We start from the raw sequence: 15,969 nt of genomic DNA, 5'->3' as shown, positions 1-15,969 counted from the left end.
AAAAAATTTTGTAATATCCAAAAATCTGCAAAAATGCTTGTAAATTTATAACATGATGTATCAAACAGTATTTAATGAAAAAAAGGTATATATATTTTCTAATGTTATTTTTTGCAATTTGTAAAGTGTCTCAAAGACTTACATAACAAAACCTATCTCATAAAAGATACTTTGAATACTTTGGAATACATATATACGAATAAAAGAAAACTGGCACTAAAACATTTACGTAAATGTTCGTAATAAAGATTAATATTTTAAATCAGCGGATTGTCTTCGCGCACAGAGATACGAAGAACGCGGATCTGAGCCAAGTCGGTGAAGGTGGAACATTACAATAATGCCCAAAGTTGTAGCAACGTGCATTATTGCGATACCGATGTAGCAGCGCTCCCTTGGGCGGTATATTCGCCATTGCAATAATGTATGGCGACACGCCTTTGAACATCGAAACGAGCCTTTGAAATTTACAGTGTAAATTCCGACATTTCGCGCCGCATTATTGCTAACGTTGAATATTGCACCCGATGGAGCATCACATAGTACGAAAGTGCAAGAATACATTACAACAATTTATAAACAAGGATATTCATACATACGGTTAAATGCAAAATTAAAATCCTAATATTTTTATTCTGGCTGCACGAGTAATTTAATTTATAAATTCCACGTAACGTAAAAAAAAAATTTTTAGGTAGAATTTTATTTTAGTAAAAAATTTACACATAAAACAGTATCTTGAAAACAATTATTTTGCCGCAAGTATTTTGATTTTAGATATCACTTTATATTTCAACACAGCTAATATTTTTAATTTGTTTGTGGAGTTGTATGTTTCAGGAATTATGTAAACGTATGTAAAATAAAAACTTACGCGCTTTTCTCTTACTCTTTTAATAAATTCCATCAACACATTGCTATGCTAGACGAGGTATTTTATCGAAAGAGATCGTTGTACAATTCATGCTCGCTTGTCTCTTGCTCTAAAAAATAATACTTTCTACAGAATGTAAAATATTCATGTCATGAAGTGCGATATAACTCGTTTCACTCATAACAATAAACTTTCCAGATATCCTTTCTGTTCCAATTCAACGCTATCCATTAATACGTATTTACAAGCAAGTATTTCTCTCATTCTTAATTTCCATAATATTCTCCATTCTCTAGAATAAAAAAGATTTTTGTCATTTTATTCAAAAATGGCAAAAAATAATTATTTCTATAATGCTAAGCGTAAGGACCGATATTCTCGCATTAAAACTGCCACAAAATCCTGCTGAACAAAAATCAATGCGGATTTATATGGACCATGAAAATCCGTTGAGATAAACTAAGGTTGTTTCACGCATTATTAACTAATTTCACGGGAGGTTCCTCTTAAATATACCATAAAACTGAACTTTATATTTTCATTCTGTGAAACCTGCCGACCTGTGACACATTAACGCCTTTCTAATCGGATTGGCTTGAAACTTTACATGAATATAATGAACTTTCCAAACTAAGGGCAATTTTCTCGCGTGAAGAAACAAAACGTCACTTTTTAGGACATGATGTAATAATTTTCAACAAGTATTCTACAAGACATTTTGTTTACACACAATCTATAATCGATTTCTCTAGGGAAAACATAATGTATTAGTTTTCTCGGAGCAAAGTCGTTTATATAGAACGTAAATCGCAAGAATCGTTCGCGTATATTTCCCCGCTTCTGACGTCATAATCCAAGATGGCTGGCTTAGGTATTGCCGACCCTTAATCTCATAACTCGAACAACAGCGAGATCGAAGGATTCAAAGTTACAGCGGCGGAGCAACTAAGTGGAAGTAAATGACTATTCAGCTGACATAAAGTGACAAGAGCGGCCAACCATCTGACGTTCTAGTTTACCTACTTCATTTATTGTTAGACGACTTAAGAAGATCGTGAATCTAAACGCGATATTAAAAGTATTACTTTATTTTTAAGTTATTTACATCCCAATTGCAGTATTTATCTTGCCACAAGTAAAACAGTACGTTATTCACAATAAAATAAAAACTGATACTTTTAACAAATTAAAGTTGATGTAAGTAACACATTAAAGTATGTGTTATGTGAGATAATATTAAAAAAAATTTTTACAGGGAAATCGTTTTTTACTTCAAAAATCATTCAAATGCAAAATGTTTAGTTTATAACGAGAAATAAAACATATACATTCGTGCTCTCCGTCGTTAGTTACAATAAGCTCGTTTACTCAGCGTTCCAAATGAGTCGACAAATATTGCGATCCATTGACAAATAGTAGTCCATGAGTAATGTACATAATTGCAGATTTGGTTGTAAATGCAGGCAAGCAAGCGTATTAGCATTATCGTTCACTCGCAAATTACCACTGAAATTTTTCGAGCGAAGATAATTAAGATTGATGGGGGTTTAATAACGCATCAGAGCGGCGCTAATCGAGAATGCAATAAAAAATGACGATAAATAAGAAATTTAATCATCGCAAAATGTCAAATATTTTATCAAACTGTGCGTATTGTTTATTACCAATTTTAACTTATTATTACATATATAATTAAATTTATTTTTAAATAATTTTTATGACGATATAAAAAAGTTGACTGTGAAAAAAGAAGCTAATAAAATTGTTATTGTCATTCCTCTTTTATTAATGGAAGAAAGCTAATTTGAGTATCAATAAAAGCACTTTTAGATAACAGTTTTGATAGATTGATAATCAAGTTTGATATTTAAATATCACCTATTTATAACAAAAAAAATTCACTTTAAAAAATTAATAAAAATAATATAGCACGTAATTAAAATAGAAATATTTCATAAATCTAAAAAAAAAATAAGTAATAAAATCTGACTAATAACTTTACATCAGTATTAGTTATTTAACTGATCAGTGTTTATTACTCGATATTGCTTTAATAACGCCAATACGCAAAATGCCGACATGTAATCCGTAAGAAATTAATATGTTATCACCCTATATAAAAAAACAATTTTTTTTTTTGAGCTTGTTCGAATGGATGTTGACTAGCGATAACAAGATTAACACCTATGCTGGTATATAGCTATCAAACACAAACGGCCGTCAATGGGCAGAAATTTAGCAATATTGGGGATCGTTGTGCGCACACGAGTGTCAGCCGCGCTGACGATGTATCCGCCCTTGTCTGTCGGTTTTGATTGAAACGACAACATCTCTCTTTCAGACGGATATCGCTCCCGCACTTGCGTATGCCTACAATCGCGCGGTATCCAAATATTGAATCCCAGTATCAAATATACGTGTTGCAATTCGCCACTATGAGTTTTGCGCGGCGCCGCAGCTCTCCAGCAAGTCATGCTTTTGTTACTGCTCCATTTAAGGGCGTTAAAATTTTTTAAATATTAATATCTTCTTGCATAACTATGTAGGCGCATATACCTCCTGCATATTTTAAGTTAGGATGGAAAAATTCCAAACATTACAGAAGAAATAGGCGTAGAATGCATACTATCCTAGATTGCATAATTACGTAAAATCCGTTACTTTCTTTTTTCCTCGCTCGGTCGTTTTTTTTTTTCAACTTTTTTTTTTAACTGTTTCGTTTCCCTGCTGTGTTTCGCCAGGTTTCAAACAGCTATATTCTTTTAACACTTGAAAATCGACGGCGATACAACAAAATTTGGTGCTTTCCTGGATTTGCAAATGAGTTTAAAGTTCCTCGCCGCGCGCACTGTATGTATATTGTGTATATGTATATATATATATATATATCAGGTGTAATGCGTGGACCTAATCTTTTGATCCTATAAGCACGGTTCAGCGTGAAATCCTTGGAAGCTGAAGAAGTTAGTTACACGGGACTAATGGAACGCAGTAGGAGCCCCGGATAATGGACGACGCTACGGCGTCGTAAATACAACGTGCACTCTACTTACAAGGGCGTCTACTTTTATTTCTGAATTTCAGACATAGAAATCTTCTAATGGAAAAGATAAAAAAAAAATCATATGAAAAGTCTGGTAAAAGTTTGTGTCACACACGTAGATTTACGAGACATTCGTATTTGATTCTCTGCCAAACGTGACGTATAGATCTCGCAATTATCATGTATCTATATATATGGAGAATGAATGAGAACTGACGTAAATGTAAATGAGGCATTATATCAATATCACGGGGCGGAAACAAATAATATTGATTACCTCTCTACAGTAGAACAGTAGAATATTTACTAGTAATCATATTTTCTTTAATCGTTATGACGCGTACAAATTTACTACTAATTAATGCTTCAAAATATAAATTATAATATTATTTTTCAATCTAATTCATATTTTATTTTTTATCAAAAAAACAATTGAACATTCAAAACGTAACACTTAAACTGCTAGTGCTACGGCCTTATCGAAATTGCTAGACCCTATCGAACTGTCACAGGCACCGTTCCGGAAAAAGGTCACTGCTCACTTTTTGCTTGTGACTGGCCATAAACTTTAAAACCACGAAAAACCTTTTTACTTCTTCGAGGAAAGATCGGTTCCTCGTCAACGCGGTTTCATTTTTTTCTTTTTATTTTTTTTTTATACCGAAGGAGAATCGAGAGAGCCGAGAGAAACGAAGAAGAGCCATGACGAAGACGTCTCCGTCGGCGAGATTCGGTCGTCTTGAATCGAAGGCAAACGATCGTGCATTTCGAGGATCTCCGCTGGCAGCTCGCGATTTAATCGCGTAACAGTTTGCCCGGGCTTTTCTTTTCCCAGAAATAGATTTCCGACGTGTCGATTCTTCCTCTCTCGTTCCTCCTTCTCCTTCTACTCTCTGCAATCTTGCCGGAGTAACTCGGTGGTACTCCTCCTCCGTTTCCCACCACCACCACCGACGTGGAATTTATGGAGTTTCGAGCGCGACTGAGAGCCGTAGTTTTCTACTCGTGATAAATGCATTCGCTATTGTGAAATGTATATATACACGCCGCTCGCGCGGGAACTGCTACGTGCGCCTGCACTTTCAATTTTGAATTGGCCAAAATACGACGAGATTTGGCGGCCGACGGTTCCCGATGGTCCCCGCATGCAAACGACCACCGCGAGTATTCGCGCAATTCTGGTTTATTGGGCGGACAATGTCTACCGTAACGCGCGACTAAACGTGATTCATCGGGCAGATTTTCCTTGCGCCATTTCCAGTTTTCGATAAAATCACACGCGATAGATTAATGGATGAATTTGAAGGACGACAAATTTTCCTAACAATCTAATGGTGAAAGAAATGTGCTTCTTTTGCTGCATGAGACGCTGAAGAGATTATGCAAGATAATCGACACAAGTTTAATTTGTTTCCGGAAAGCTCTATCAACGATTTTCAAGGTACAAAAAATTAATTTTCGGCGAATTGATGAACGCTCTTTCCTATATTAGTCTTCTCTCAAATAATTGTTCCTAAATTAATAGGATTTAAAAATGGTTTATGTTATACGGAGTGGTCACTTTATACGAAACAAAAATTCCCTCAACCCCGTATTTCGTAAATCCTTTCGCGTTTCAACGGTTTTTCATTAAGATATAAAAATTGCATTGCACAATGGGGGGAAAAGCCTGCTTTCCATTATAGAAATTCAAATTAACTCTCACGCGTCTGAATGAATAAAATATTTAATCACGGAGAATGACGCTCCTAGGAGACACGCAAATTTTCCGTAATTTTCACCATTGTTTTTTTTCTCCCGGCCGGCTATTACAGTGGCATTTTCGCAGTATCGTGATTGCATCACTGCGGGAAAGGAAGATTTTATAGGAGCTATAAAATGCAATTTTTATATCTTGCGGAGAAGTGGATCGTTGAGGAAATGAAATTTCAAGAGTTACTTCGCTGGCGCGCTTATCACGTCCCAACAATAGTAAACTTTCTGTATCTGTTACTACATTCTACAATAACGTTGTATAAATTAAAAAAAAAGCTTGTTTTCTCTTCTCACGTTAAATATTTTACTTTCGCGATATAACTTTTATTTTTCCCTCCCTCTCTCTCAATTCGATCCAATCGTAATTTTTATTACACTTATAATTAATGAAACTAAAAACTCATTGTTACAGAGATGATTGACATATTACAATGAGACAATGAAGATCCCCTTTGTTGCCGAGAGAGTCGAAAGCTTCGATACCGAGCATACGATTTGCAAAGCTCATTACACGCTGATGGATCAATACCCACGCACGATTCTCTTAGTTAAAATATTAACAGCGTAAACGTTGTATGCAAAAGCTTGCTGGATTAGCTTTTATTCCGCGATCATAAACACTCGTTTTTCCGGTTCCTTTTTGAAGTTTTCGCAAATAGACGCCACGCTTTTGCACGCTTCCGAGTTTTTTCTCGGACGACGCTGGCTTGTTAGAAAGTTGGTCGCCAGATACTTCTTCTTTGTGAGAAAACGATTGTTTTTCGGTCCCCGTCGGACGAATGAGCACCGAAAAATGGTGATGAAGAAGAGAGCCGTAGGGCAAGATATTTTTTGGTTGCTGGTAGAGAATACGTGGGATTTGCGTCATGCGGTGGGAATAAAACTTTCAGATCTTGACGGTTGGTCGCGAGCGCAAAAAGCCACCATGGCAACAATCACTACGAGACAAATTCTTCGTCGTGAGAAAAATGAGAGCTCTCGCGAGAATGTATTTAACCTTTTTAGATCTACGTGAAAAAGATTTCTTGAATATTATTTTTAATCTTACATTTTTAATGAGTTTAAAGAATTTATAGCAGAATAAAAATATCTCTTTTTGACTTTTAAAATATTATATTATTTTTTTATATTAATAATTTCAACATCTAGAAAAAGTTTACAAGTGTGCTATTTTACAAAAAGAAATTAAAACTGAAAATTGAAAGCTAAATGAAATATCAATCCTTCTTTTTGTTTTAAAACTTGCGTAATATTAAAGTTATCTTGTTTAAAATGCAAATCTTTAATTACAATTATGTATTCATACTATGATATACGCAGTTCATGAAACGTGGACCTCAAGCAAGACGGAATAGGATAAAATTTCAGTCTAATCTCCTTGAAAATTTATATTCCGATAAAATCATTTGTAATTCATTGAAATAATAAAATTGTGTAACGAACCACAGGCAAAACCATGAACTTGTTACAGTATATCGGCGACGCTATCAAACGTGAGCGCTATTCGCCTGGAAATTCAATCAGTTTAAACCAAATGGCGAGTAGGTTCTGGTGAATTCAAGTTAATGAAACGTTCCGACACTATCGGAAAATTTAATAGAGTGCATACGACCTCCTAAGGCAATTTCACGACTGGCGTTTGTTGTAAACGCATCTATTTTTCGCGCAACGCCGCGGATTCATTATTAAAGTCGATTGCGGTAGTTGGCCGTTACAATCCCGATAATTGCTGATCGATTGTTCCAATTTCATTGGTTTCGCGGGCTAACATAAACGTGACGCCTCGCACATTCGCTCGATCGCGTACCATAGTTCTCACGAAACTTACATTTAACATGAAACTCAATATTGTAATTGCGTCATAAATTAAATGATAAAGAGCGTTTTTATACAAAAATATCCTTGTAATAACTTAAAAATTATTTCAGAAACCTATATATTTCTGAGAAATCTATCATGTTTATTCACCATCAGATTTGTGAATGAAAAGATTTTTCTCCAATACAAAATCATCCGTAAAAGTAACATTTTATCAGAGTCTGAATTCTTTTTTCCCGTTTCAGACGTACGAAAGAACTGACATCCCGCAAAAAAAACCTGCGTCTCAAAGTCCATGGAGTCTCGAAGCAGAAAATTGCGGAAAATGGGGACTGCGAGAAATTCTGAGATAGAGATGGAAGAGTACGAGAGGAGTAACCGACGTTTATCGGCCAGGTGCTGACTCCACCACGTCTGACGAGAACGAGGAAAAAAACTTCGAACCCGCTTTAACGAGGGCGGACGATGATACATTATTTAACCAGATGATGAATAGCGGACACTGAAGACGGGAAATACATTTTAGCTACGATGGAGGCCCACGTCAATCAAGCCACGAATACAACCGACGTGGAAGATTCAGTTTTCATCATCGATGCACCAATTATCTTAAGAGCTATCGTTCTCTGTCTCCTGATTCTCATCACAATCGTAGGTAAGTCCACTGTTTTATTTATTTGCTACGATTTTGATTACACGGAAAGAAAGTTGCTCGTAATTTTCCACACCATTTTAACGATTGAGCCTCGAATTAATGTTCGCAAAAAATTTCCTCTATTGTTCTCTATTTTTCAAAAAAATTTGATTTTATAAAAAGGTAATTTTAAAGCTGTAAAAGAAATTATAAAATATTTTTTGATAGTGGTTGATATTTGTTGCTAGAATTCTATGGAATTTTTTGTGTTACATTGATATTTAAAAGTGATATAAATAGAATATTTGAGCTTTATACAAATTTGTTCATCCATTCAGTTGCTTGCATTTACTATTGAATATTGATACGCGAGTCGATACGCTGAAATTGAGAAGTATAGCTTGTATTTCACAAGCAATATGTAGTTTCGCATTTTTTGCGCATTTTTAGCAGTTTCGTAAAAAGTTTGCGATACACGACCATTTTAAGCCGAGATCCTTCAAAACTCTTTTCATATCCTGGAAACGTTCACCTTGAAGATTTTTATGGCCGCGACTTTTTGCGCGCGGTATTCACAACTGATTATCACTGTACAAACTTGTAAAGCATGCTGGAAAACAAGAGAACAAAAATCGTAATTGAATAAATAACACGCCACTGGCGGTTCTCTCGTACCGCGAATGTACATTACGTTACACGATATTTTAACTTTGTTTTTTTAATTCAATGAAAATGGCAGACTCACTTCCGGATAAAACACTCGTGTAACGTGAGACAATATTTCTCGCTGAATGCTGGCACGGGTCGTACTGTAAAACCGCGCGGCTTCTAACACACGTTATTTATTTCCTGATAATGCGAAAGATCAACGGAACACTGAATGTACTAAATTTGCGTAACGATACAAATGTGAGAGAAATTAAAACACATATAAGATTTAGCAATGTTTTTACGAGCTATTCTATGTTTTAACTGGTCGATTATACCCATTAAAATAACATCAAGCGTCTTAACATCAGCAAACGTAAGTCATGGTCGGTCTAAATCTTGAATTAATTCGCGATGTAAAACTTTAAAAAAGTCTGGTAACGACGCTGGCGCTTTCAATGATTAAAGTCATTGATTTTCTACGAATTGTTTCTTACAAATATCTCTTCTAGACGATTGTAAAATATCGTATATTTACCATATTAAATAAAAATGTGTGTTAGTATCTTTCAAAATTCAAGAAAATAATCTCTTGAACCATTTCAAAATTATCTTTTCCTCAATAGTCATTATATAATATAATATTACATTATATTATATTATATTATTATATTATATAATAGTTATTATTATATTATAAGTCATTTATATTAATGCAATTAAATGTTACATTACATCTTATTTCTAGTCTTTTTCTTATTGCAAGAATTGCAATAAATACTAGCAGTCGTAATGACTAAGCAATTTTTTAATAAATCAGCAATGAATAGAAAGACATTTTGATGAATAAGCGATTTTATTACCGCTGCTAAATCGATAATGAATCGGCTCATTCAAGCTGAAATCTAAGAAAAGGCAGAAATCCACGCTTTAATTCAATCGGACCAATCATTTAGACTATCACTCTCTCATTCGGACGCTCTCGACGGTAATTAATGAAAATTACCGACCCGAATTCAGCAAGTCGTTTCCTTTTGCGAGCTAAACTTCCGGCCGAACAGCGTCCGCGACGCAATCGATCCCACTGCGTCGATTAATCGTTCTTCTTGCCGTAATTATATGCCGTCAAGCGCCAAGTAACTCTATCCCCGATTAATCGCCGGCGCCGTCAATGACGGTTTCGCGAAACCGACCATCCATCGGTCATATCTGCCGACGGAGACAATGGCAAAGGTTACTCTGAAGAACTGACACATCTCCAAAGTGTATAATATATCACCGAGCGGTGACGGTAATCGCGCGCTGATATCCAGCCGCATGCTTTGCGTAAACAGGATTCTCCGCGAGCTGACATTCCGCTTCGCGACTTGTATCGAGCTACAACCTTTTCCTGCTGCATTCTGTGTGGTTTTCCCTCCCAGGAACAATACCGAGAATAACAGGGCATCTTAATACCGAAATCTCTGATCGATCATTAATACCAAAAACGTTTTAATGTAGATATAACGCGTGATGAATGACTTGCGCGAACTTTGATCGGTATTTGTCGAAAATGTGGTCAGTCAGCCGGTGATTAATATTTCTACGATTATTATGCAAAATATTCTAAGATTGATGTAAAGTGAATACGCAAAGTTGTTTTCCTTGTAAAATAATTTTCAAATTGTAAGTTTTTGAAAGTAAAGAATACTTAAAAGCGAATCATAAAAGCTTCGAAATATAAATAATTATCAAAACCTTGTTCCTCACATTTCGTTTGTAATTTCAGAGTCAAATCGTCAATTCCTTGGCACGTTGCATATAAATACGTAAGAAAATTATTCATAATTTAATTGCTTTCATTAGAATTATTTTGGTATCTGGTATATAAATTTATTACACCAGAAATTCTTCCATCACATGTTGTTGATGCTAACGATATTTTAATGCAGATATCGCCTCGTAAAGTATTATTAACGTCGTTTATTTACAACGCGAGCACCGCTAAGACCTGACTTTGCATCGGCAATGCCGGCGCCAATATTCTCGCCAGCTATTAAGTCTCGCAAAATAAATCCGTGAACATCTCCGGGTTCCCGGTGGACCCGTATATCTCACAGAAGAGAATACAGATAAAAGTTGTCGGAAAACAGGTAAGTTTATCGCACCACTGTAACGTTGTAGGTGGATAGCGATGTAACCAAGAGAGATGCGAAAGAGATCCGCCGGCAGCTGTTGTATATATTCTCGCAAACACACACATACAGGTCCCCTTAGCGACTTGACAGGCTCGGAGCGCATTCCGGTATTAGTATAGTTCACTGGCTAACTAACGGTTCGTTGAACATGACGTCAGCTGCCGTGGATACGCTTGCTCTCGCTCTCTCCCTCTACCTCAATGTGTAGGGTAAATTTTATGAACGCTTGGTGAGGCACAAGACCGTGAATATCGTTGCGCAAATGTGAATTAAATAATCACCCCGGTCACAATACTCGCTGCAAATCGAGCGAAACTCCTCGAATGTAGCGTGTTGCATCGTTTGGATTCGTTTGCCTCTTTTCGAGAACGCGAACAAGCGGAACGCGTGATTTCGCGCACAGCTCGCGTTCGCCATTCGAACGCACGTGAAAGTAATTGACTACATCCGGACAAATGCATGGAATCAGAGACAATTATTTACAGAGATCTAACGACAAAATGATTTAAATTAAAAAAAATTTTTTTTAAATTTAATATTGGTAGTTTAATTAAAATAAATATAATAATGCTAATGATTTAAGTAAATGCACCGGCCATGGCATACTATCTATATTTATACCAGATAAATCACTTGAATTTTTATTTTTCCTTTAGTACTTTAAATTAAAAATTTATTTTTTTTAAATATGTGATAACAACGTAAAAAACTTTGGAAAAATTATTTAATACCTATTATATATTGTCTATTATATATAGTAGAAAATAAAAATTGACAGACATTATATAGCTTGAACATTTACGTATTATAATGCTATTATTTATAGTACGCACCATGAGAATATAATAACACTTCATAATTTTTATTTAGAAGTGTTAAAATCATAAGAATAATTTTAAAATAAAAATATTTATTTTGTAGAAATACGCACAGTATACTGTAGCAAGTGCACTTAATTAAATTACTAGCATTATATTTTGCCTTAATTAAATTACCAGCGTTAAATCTTTTTCAGAAAAAATAAAACTTTATCAGATAAATTTAAGAGACAGATTTCTTGACGCATATTATGTATACGATGTTGACAGGCATCTCGTTCGTTCATAAAAAAAAAATAGCAAACCGATAGGTTAGACCGCCGACGCGAACTGAATGTGTTACCTTGCCCTTCCAATAAAGGTTAAACGATGCGATGCGAACACACAACCCTTCACGAAGACGTAATCAGATATTTTCGATAGTTATCGTCTTAAGATGCTGCATATCTGAGGCTGCATTTTCAATGAAAAATTAAATAAAAAACATCGTCTTAGTCTGCAGTAAAAATAAAAAAAAAATGCTTTGATCATTATAAACGTAAAAATATGAATTATTTTTTATTGTCACGCAGCTTAATTTTACGGCTCCCGCTATGACGTCAAAAGCAAGTATAATATGTGTAATTTATTTACGCGTCGCTGTGCTCTAAAATAAATGAGTTTCGCGCGCATGACAACAGTCGCGATTGATAAAGAGAAGTTGTAACATATGTCGATTCCGATTTTGGTTCGTTAATCAATAAACGGCTGTATAATTCAATTCAAATCTGTTCTATGGTACCGCAACGAAAACAAGTTACACCATTTATTGAATAACCAGCCATAACCACAGTTTTCGACACATTTTACAGACCCGTTATACATCGACCGTGTGTGGTCGTGTGGAGAAATTCATTTATCCCGAGGTAGACTGCAGAAATAAATTATACATCACTTCCACTTCGACGTCACAAGCCGAATGGCTAACGTAGGTGTTGAACCGCGCACTTAAAGATCATGAGAGACACATGTGGGATGCCGCGAAGGATAAATTTGCACGAAGGACAGTGCGCAGCGGATAAATTTGGAATATCTAGCATGACACTGCGTCAATTATAATCTAAAGCGTCCTAAAGAATTTTTTGTGCGCAATGTTAAATTTATTACCAAGGAAAAAATTCTTTTATGCGCTAACAAAGAATCCAAAAATAATCTTTTCAACTCAAAACCATCTATTTTGATGCATGATCTCCATTTGTCATTCCCGAGAACTCTCATTATTCACGTCGAGAAGACTTGCGGTATAATTTCTTGTTCTCTCAACAAACTCGTTTGCACGAGTCCGACGAATTTTTCGTATCATTCGTTCTTTCTTTACATGCAATTCGAACGCCGCGAAATCTCTGTTTTGGCCGGTAGAGCGCAATTCGGGTTTCGGACAAAAAGATTAATGCTTTCGACGCTTAATACCCCTTTTCATCCTGCAAATCTTTTCGCTATTCAAAAAAACTATGTCGATTTAAATCACTCATTGCATCTCGGCTTTGCGATATTTTCAAAAGTGCACTCGCAATAATGCATAGTAACTGTCCCATGGGTGAAAATAAACGCTATCGCTACGGCCTGCGATAACGTGGATTATTTTTTTTCCGTTTTTTCAATGCATTTGGGAATTAAAACCGGTTGATACTGATGTTAATATTTAACATGCTGACATTTTGAATCTCACAAAACATTCGTAGCAATCAGAATAAATTTGAATGATAGTAAAAGATTTTTACGATTTTCTTTTTACAATTTCAAATTAATGCAATAATAATAATAAATTTTAATTTTAAAATTTTCGGTGCGCTAAAAATACTTTGTCTTAAAAGTATTTCAAAGAAGAAAAAAAGAGTGAATTTATTTTTATATATTTATTTATATCACTAGATCTCATTTGTTTAATTTATCAAAATATAAATATATGATAATATTTATAGTGAATATAAAAAGATATTATTTATCGTCTGACACACAATGGATACATATACGAAAGCATTATAAAATTTCTTCGTTGAGATATCCTTAATAAAAAACTCGGTGAAGAACTGTGGCGTCAAGCCAGGTTTAACGCAGCGCCGGGACAGATTAAAAACTGCAGACTGTAAGTTATTTCTTGACAAACAAGTCGCAGCGCGCGTGTCTACTCGCAACCCCTCGCAGCTTATCCGTATATTAAAGCTTCGGATGCGAGCTCTTTTTTTTCGCGTTACAAATACACTTCTTAATGGAGTGCGAGAGTGAAAGCGTTTAGATCCTCGGTGCGCTAAAACATCTCTCGGTCCCGGTTCCCCTTTTCTTCGTGGGAGTTAATTACGTCAAAGTAAAATGTCCCGCGCGCATTTCTTTTATCTTTTATTTCGCCTCGCAACCGTGACGGTTATACTTTTCTCGTGAAGACATCCCGGCTGCAGCTGCAGCTGAGTCGGGATGCATTTGGTACACGCGCGTCTCCGCTGTCCTCGACGTTGTGTCTCTCTAAGCCATATACAACCATCGAGGAGGCTGTGTATTTGCAGACACGTAATGCGAAACTAATGGACGCGAAAGGGAAGAAATTTGTACGACATTTGTAGAATTACGAGTCTAGTCCTGTCGAACATTCGTGTCGACTTACGGGCGTTAAAGGTAGATAGGTAAAGTAAGAGAAAGTACCGAATTACGTGGCCCCGATCGTTCCACTGAGTTAACTCACTCTCTAATTTAAGCAGAGTCTATTGTCGTCCCTCATGAGAATTAAATTCAATTAGTACGCACCTCGATTGTTATCTTGCCTTCGGAGGCTTGGAGACTTAGCCATCGTTTCTCTTACTTTTAAAACTATTACTTCGCTACTATTACTTTTCATTAAAAAATCCAGTTGGATAATATTGACACAAAAATACTTTTCAAATTTGTAATTACTTCATCTGATATTGTTACTTTATTTTATTTAATACGTTAATTGTTATTACTTAATTAAAAATTTATTAATTATGATTATGTTATAAAATATTTGTAAACTCATTATTTCTTGAAGACGCGATGTTATACCTTTATTTATTTTTATTCTGCTATAAACAACGGTGACGTAATTTCTTTCGTACACGCTTCGTGAAAAATCGGAGGGAACATTGGCTATCCAGGCGAAATGAGGGACATGAAGTACTATGGTACGGAGAACAGCGTACATCAGCGCGATGTAATATCCTCGCAAACGTAGTGCACGATACCTCGAGCTTCTATCTACTTCCCTTAAATACGCTTAAACCAGCGGCAGTCGAGCACGTTTACGTAATACATGGATGTAACATTGCGTTACTAATACATGAATTCCTTTTATACAAGGGAATCATGTGAATTTGAAAATTCTGATTACCAAGCAGTTTAACTTTAAGTTACACTATCACGTTAAAAAAAAGACTGCACTTGTGATCTACTCAGATTTCTTTAATTTACGAGTTAACTATATTTTTTTATTATAAATGTACACTATTTTCTTTATAAATGTCTTTTTTTTTTAAATGACATTTAAACATTATTTAAAAAAAATTTTTTTTATTAGATAAAAATTCTAATATGGATTTTCTAATAATATCTATTTTACGTGCTCGTATTTTTTAGCTATTAATTTAAAAATTTTTAAATTACTAATGTCGAAAAAATATGAACTTTTTTGCAAATGCATCAATCTAAAACGCTCTCCCCTTGCAAAACTATTTATTCTCCTTCTCATCTCGAGAGAGAAATTTTTCAAGAGACTGTCCGACGATCCCAGAACGTTGCACGTTTCTTGCCTGCAGCCTTCCATCGGCTGACCCTCGCGTACACATCGCATAACCGAAGCACTCAACCTCCCTAACTGCGCCGTATTGTTCCGAAAACACGAAAACTCGATACGAATCGAGAAACAGTGGTGGTTCACCAAACTTGGATAAATTTCGTAAATATGCGTACGATCGATTCATCGTTTTGCACGCCCAAAACGTACGTCTAGGAACATACGACTGATTTCAACTATCCCCGAGTTTGCCGAACTTGATTGCCGCTATTCAGGCATGCCGTCGAAATTGATGGCGACTAGCCCGAATTTGCCCCTTGCAGTGCCAATTATAGAACCATTATTAAAGAGTCGAAAGCGCGACAAGCATACGCGATCTCAATTTACTTAACGACTTCGCAATTATCGCGCTATCCCCCAA

General features: G+C 35.5%; 1 protein-coding gene across 6 annotated transcripts in view; it reads left to right on the top strand.

The window, feature by feature from the left end:
* LOC105674883 (5-hydroxytryptamine receptor-like) overlaps positions 1-15,969 on the top strand; it is a 111,673-nt gene that overhangs the window by 83,444 nt on the left and 12,260 nt on the right. For all 6 annotated transcript variants that reach the window (XM_067348899.1, XM_012371537.2, XM_067348895.1 and 3 more), the window contains one exon: positions 7,736-8,145. In XM_067348899.1, coding sequence (XP_067205000.1) covers positions 8,022-8,145 — 124 coding nt within the window. In that variant the 5' untranslated portion in view covers positions 7,736-8,021. The remainder of the gene's footprint in view (positions 1-7,735; positions 8,146-15,969) is intronic.

This window comes from Linepithema humile, chromosome 1 (genome assembly GCF_040581485.1).
Source record: "Linepithema humile isolate Giens D197 chromosome 1, Lhum_UNIL_v1.0, whole genome shotgun sequence".
Lineage (NCBI taxonomy): Eukaryota > Metazoa > Arthropoda > Insecta > Hymenoptera > Formicidae > Linepithema > Linepithema humile.
Note: the sequence above shows the minus strand (reverse complement) of the source record. Positions and strands in the feature narration are given on the sequence as shown.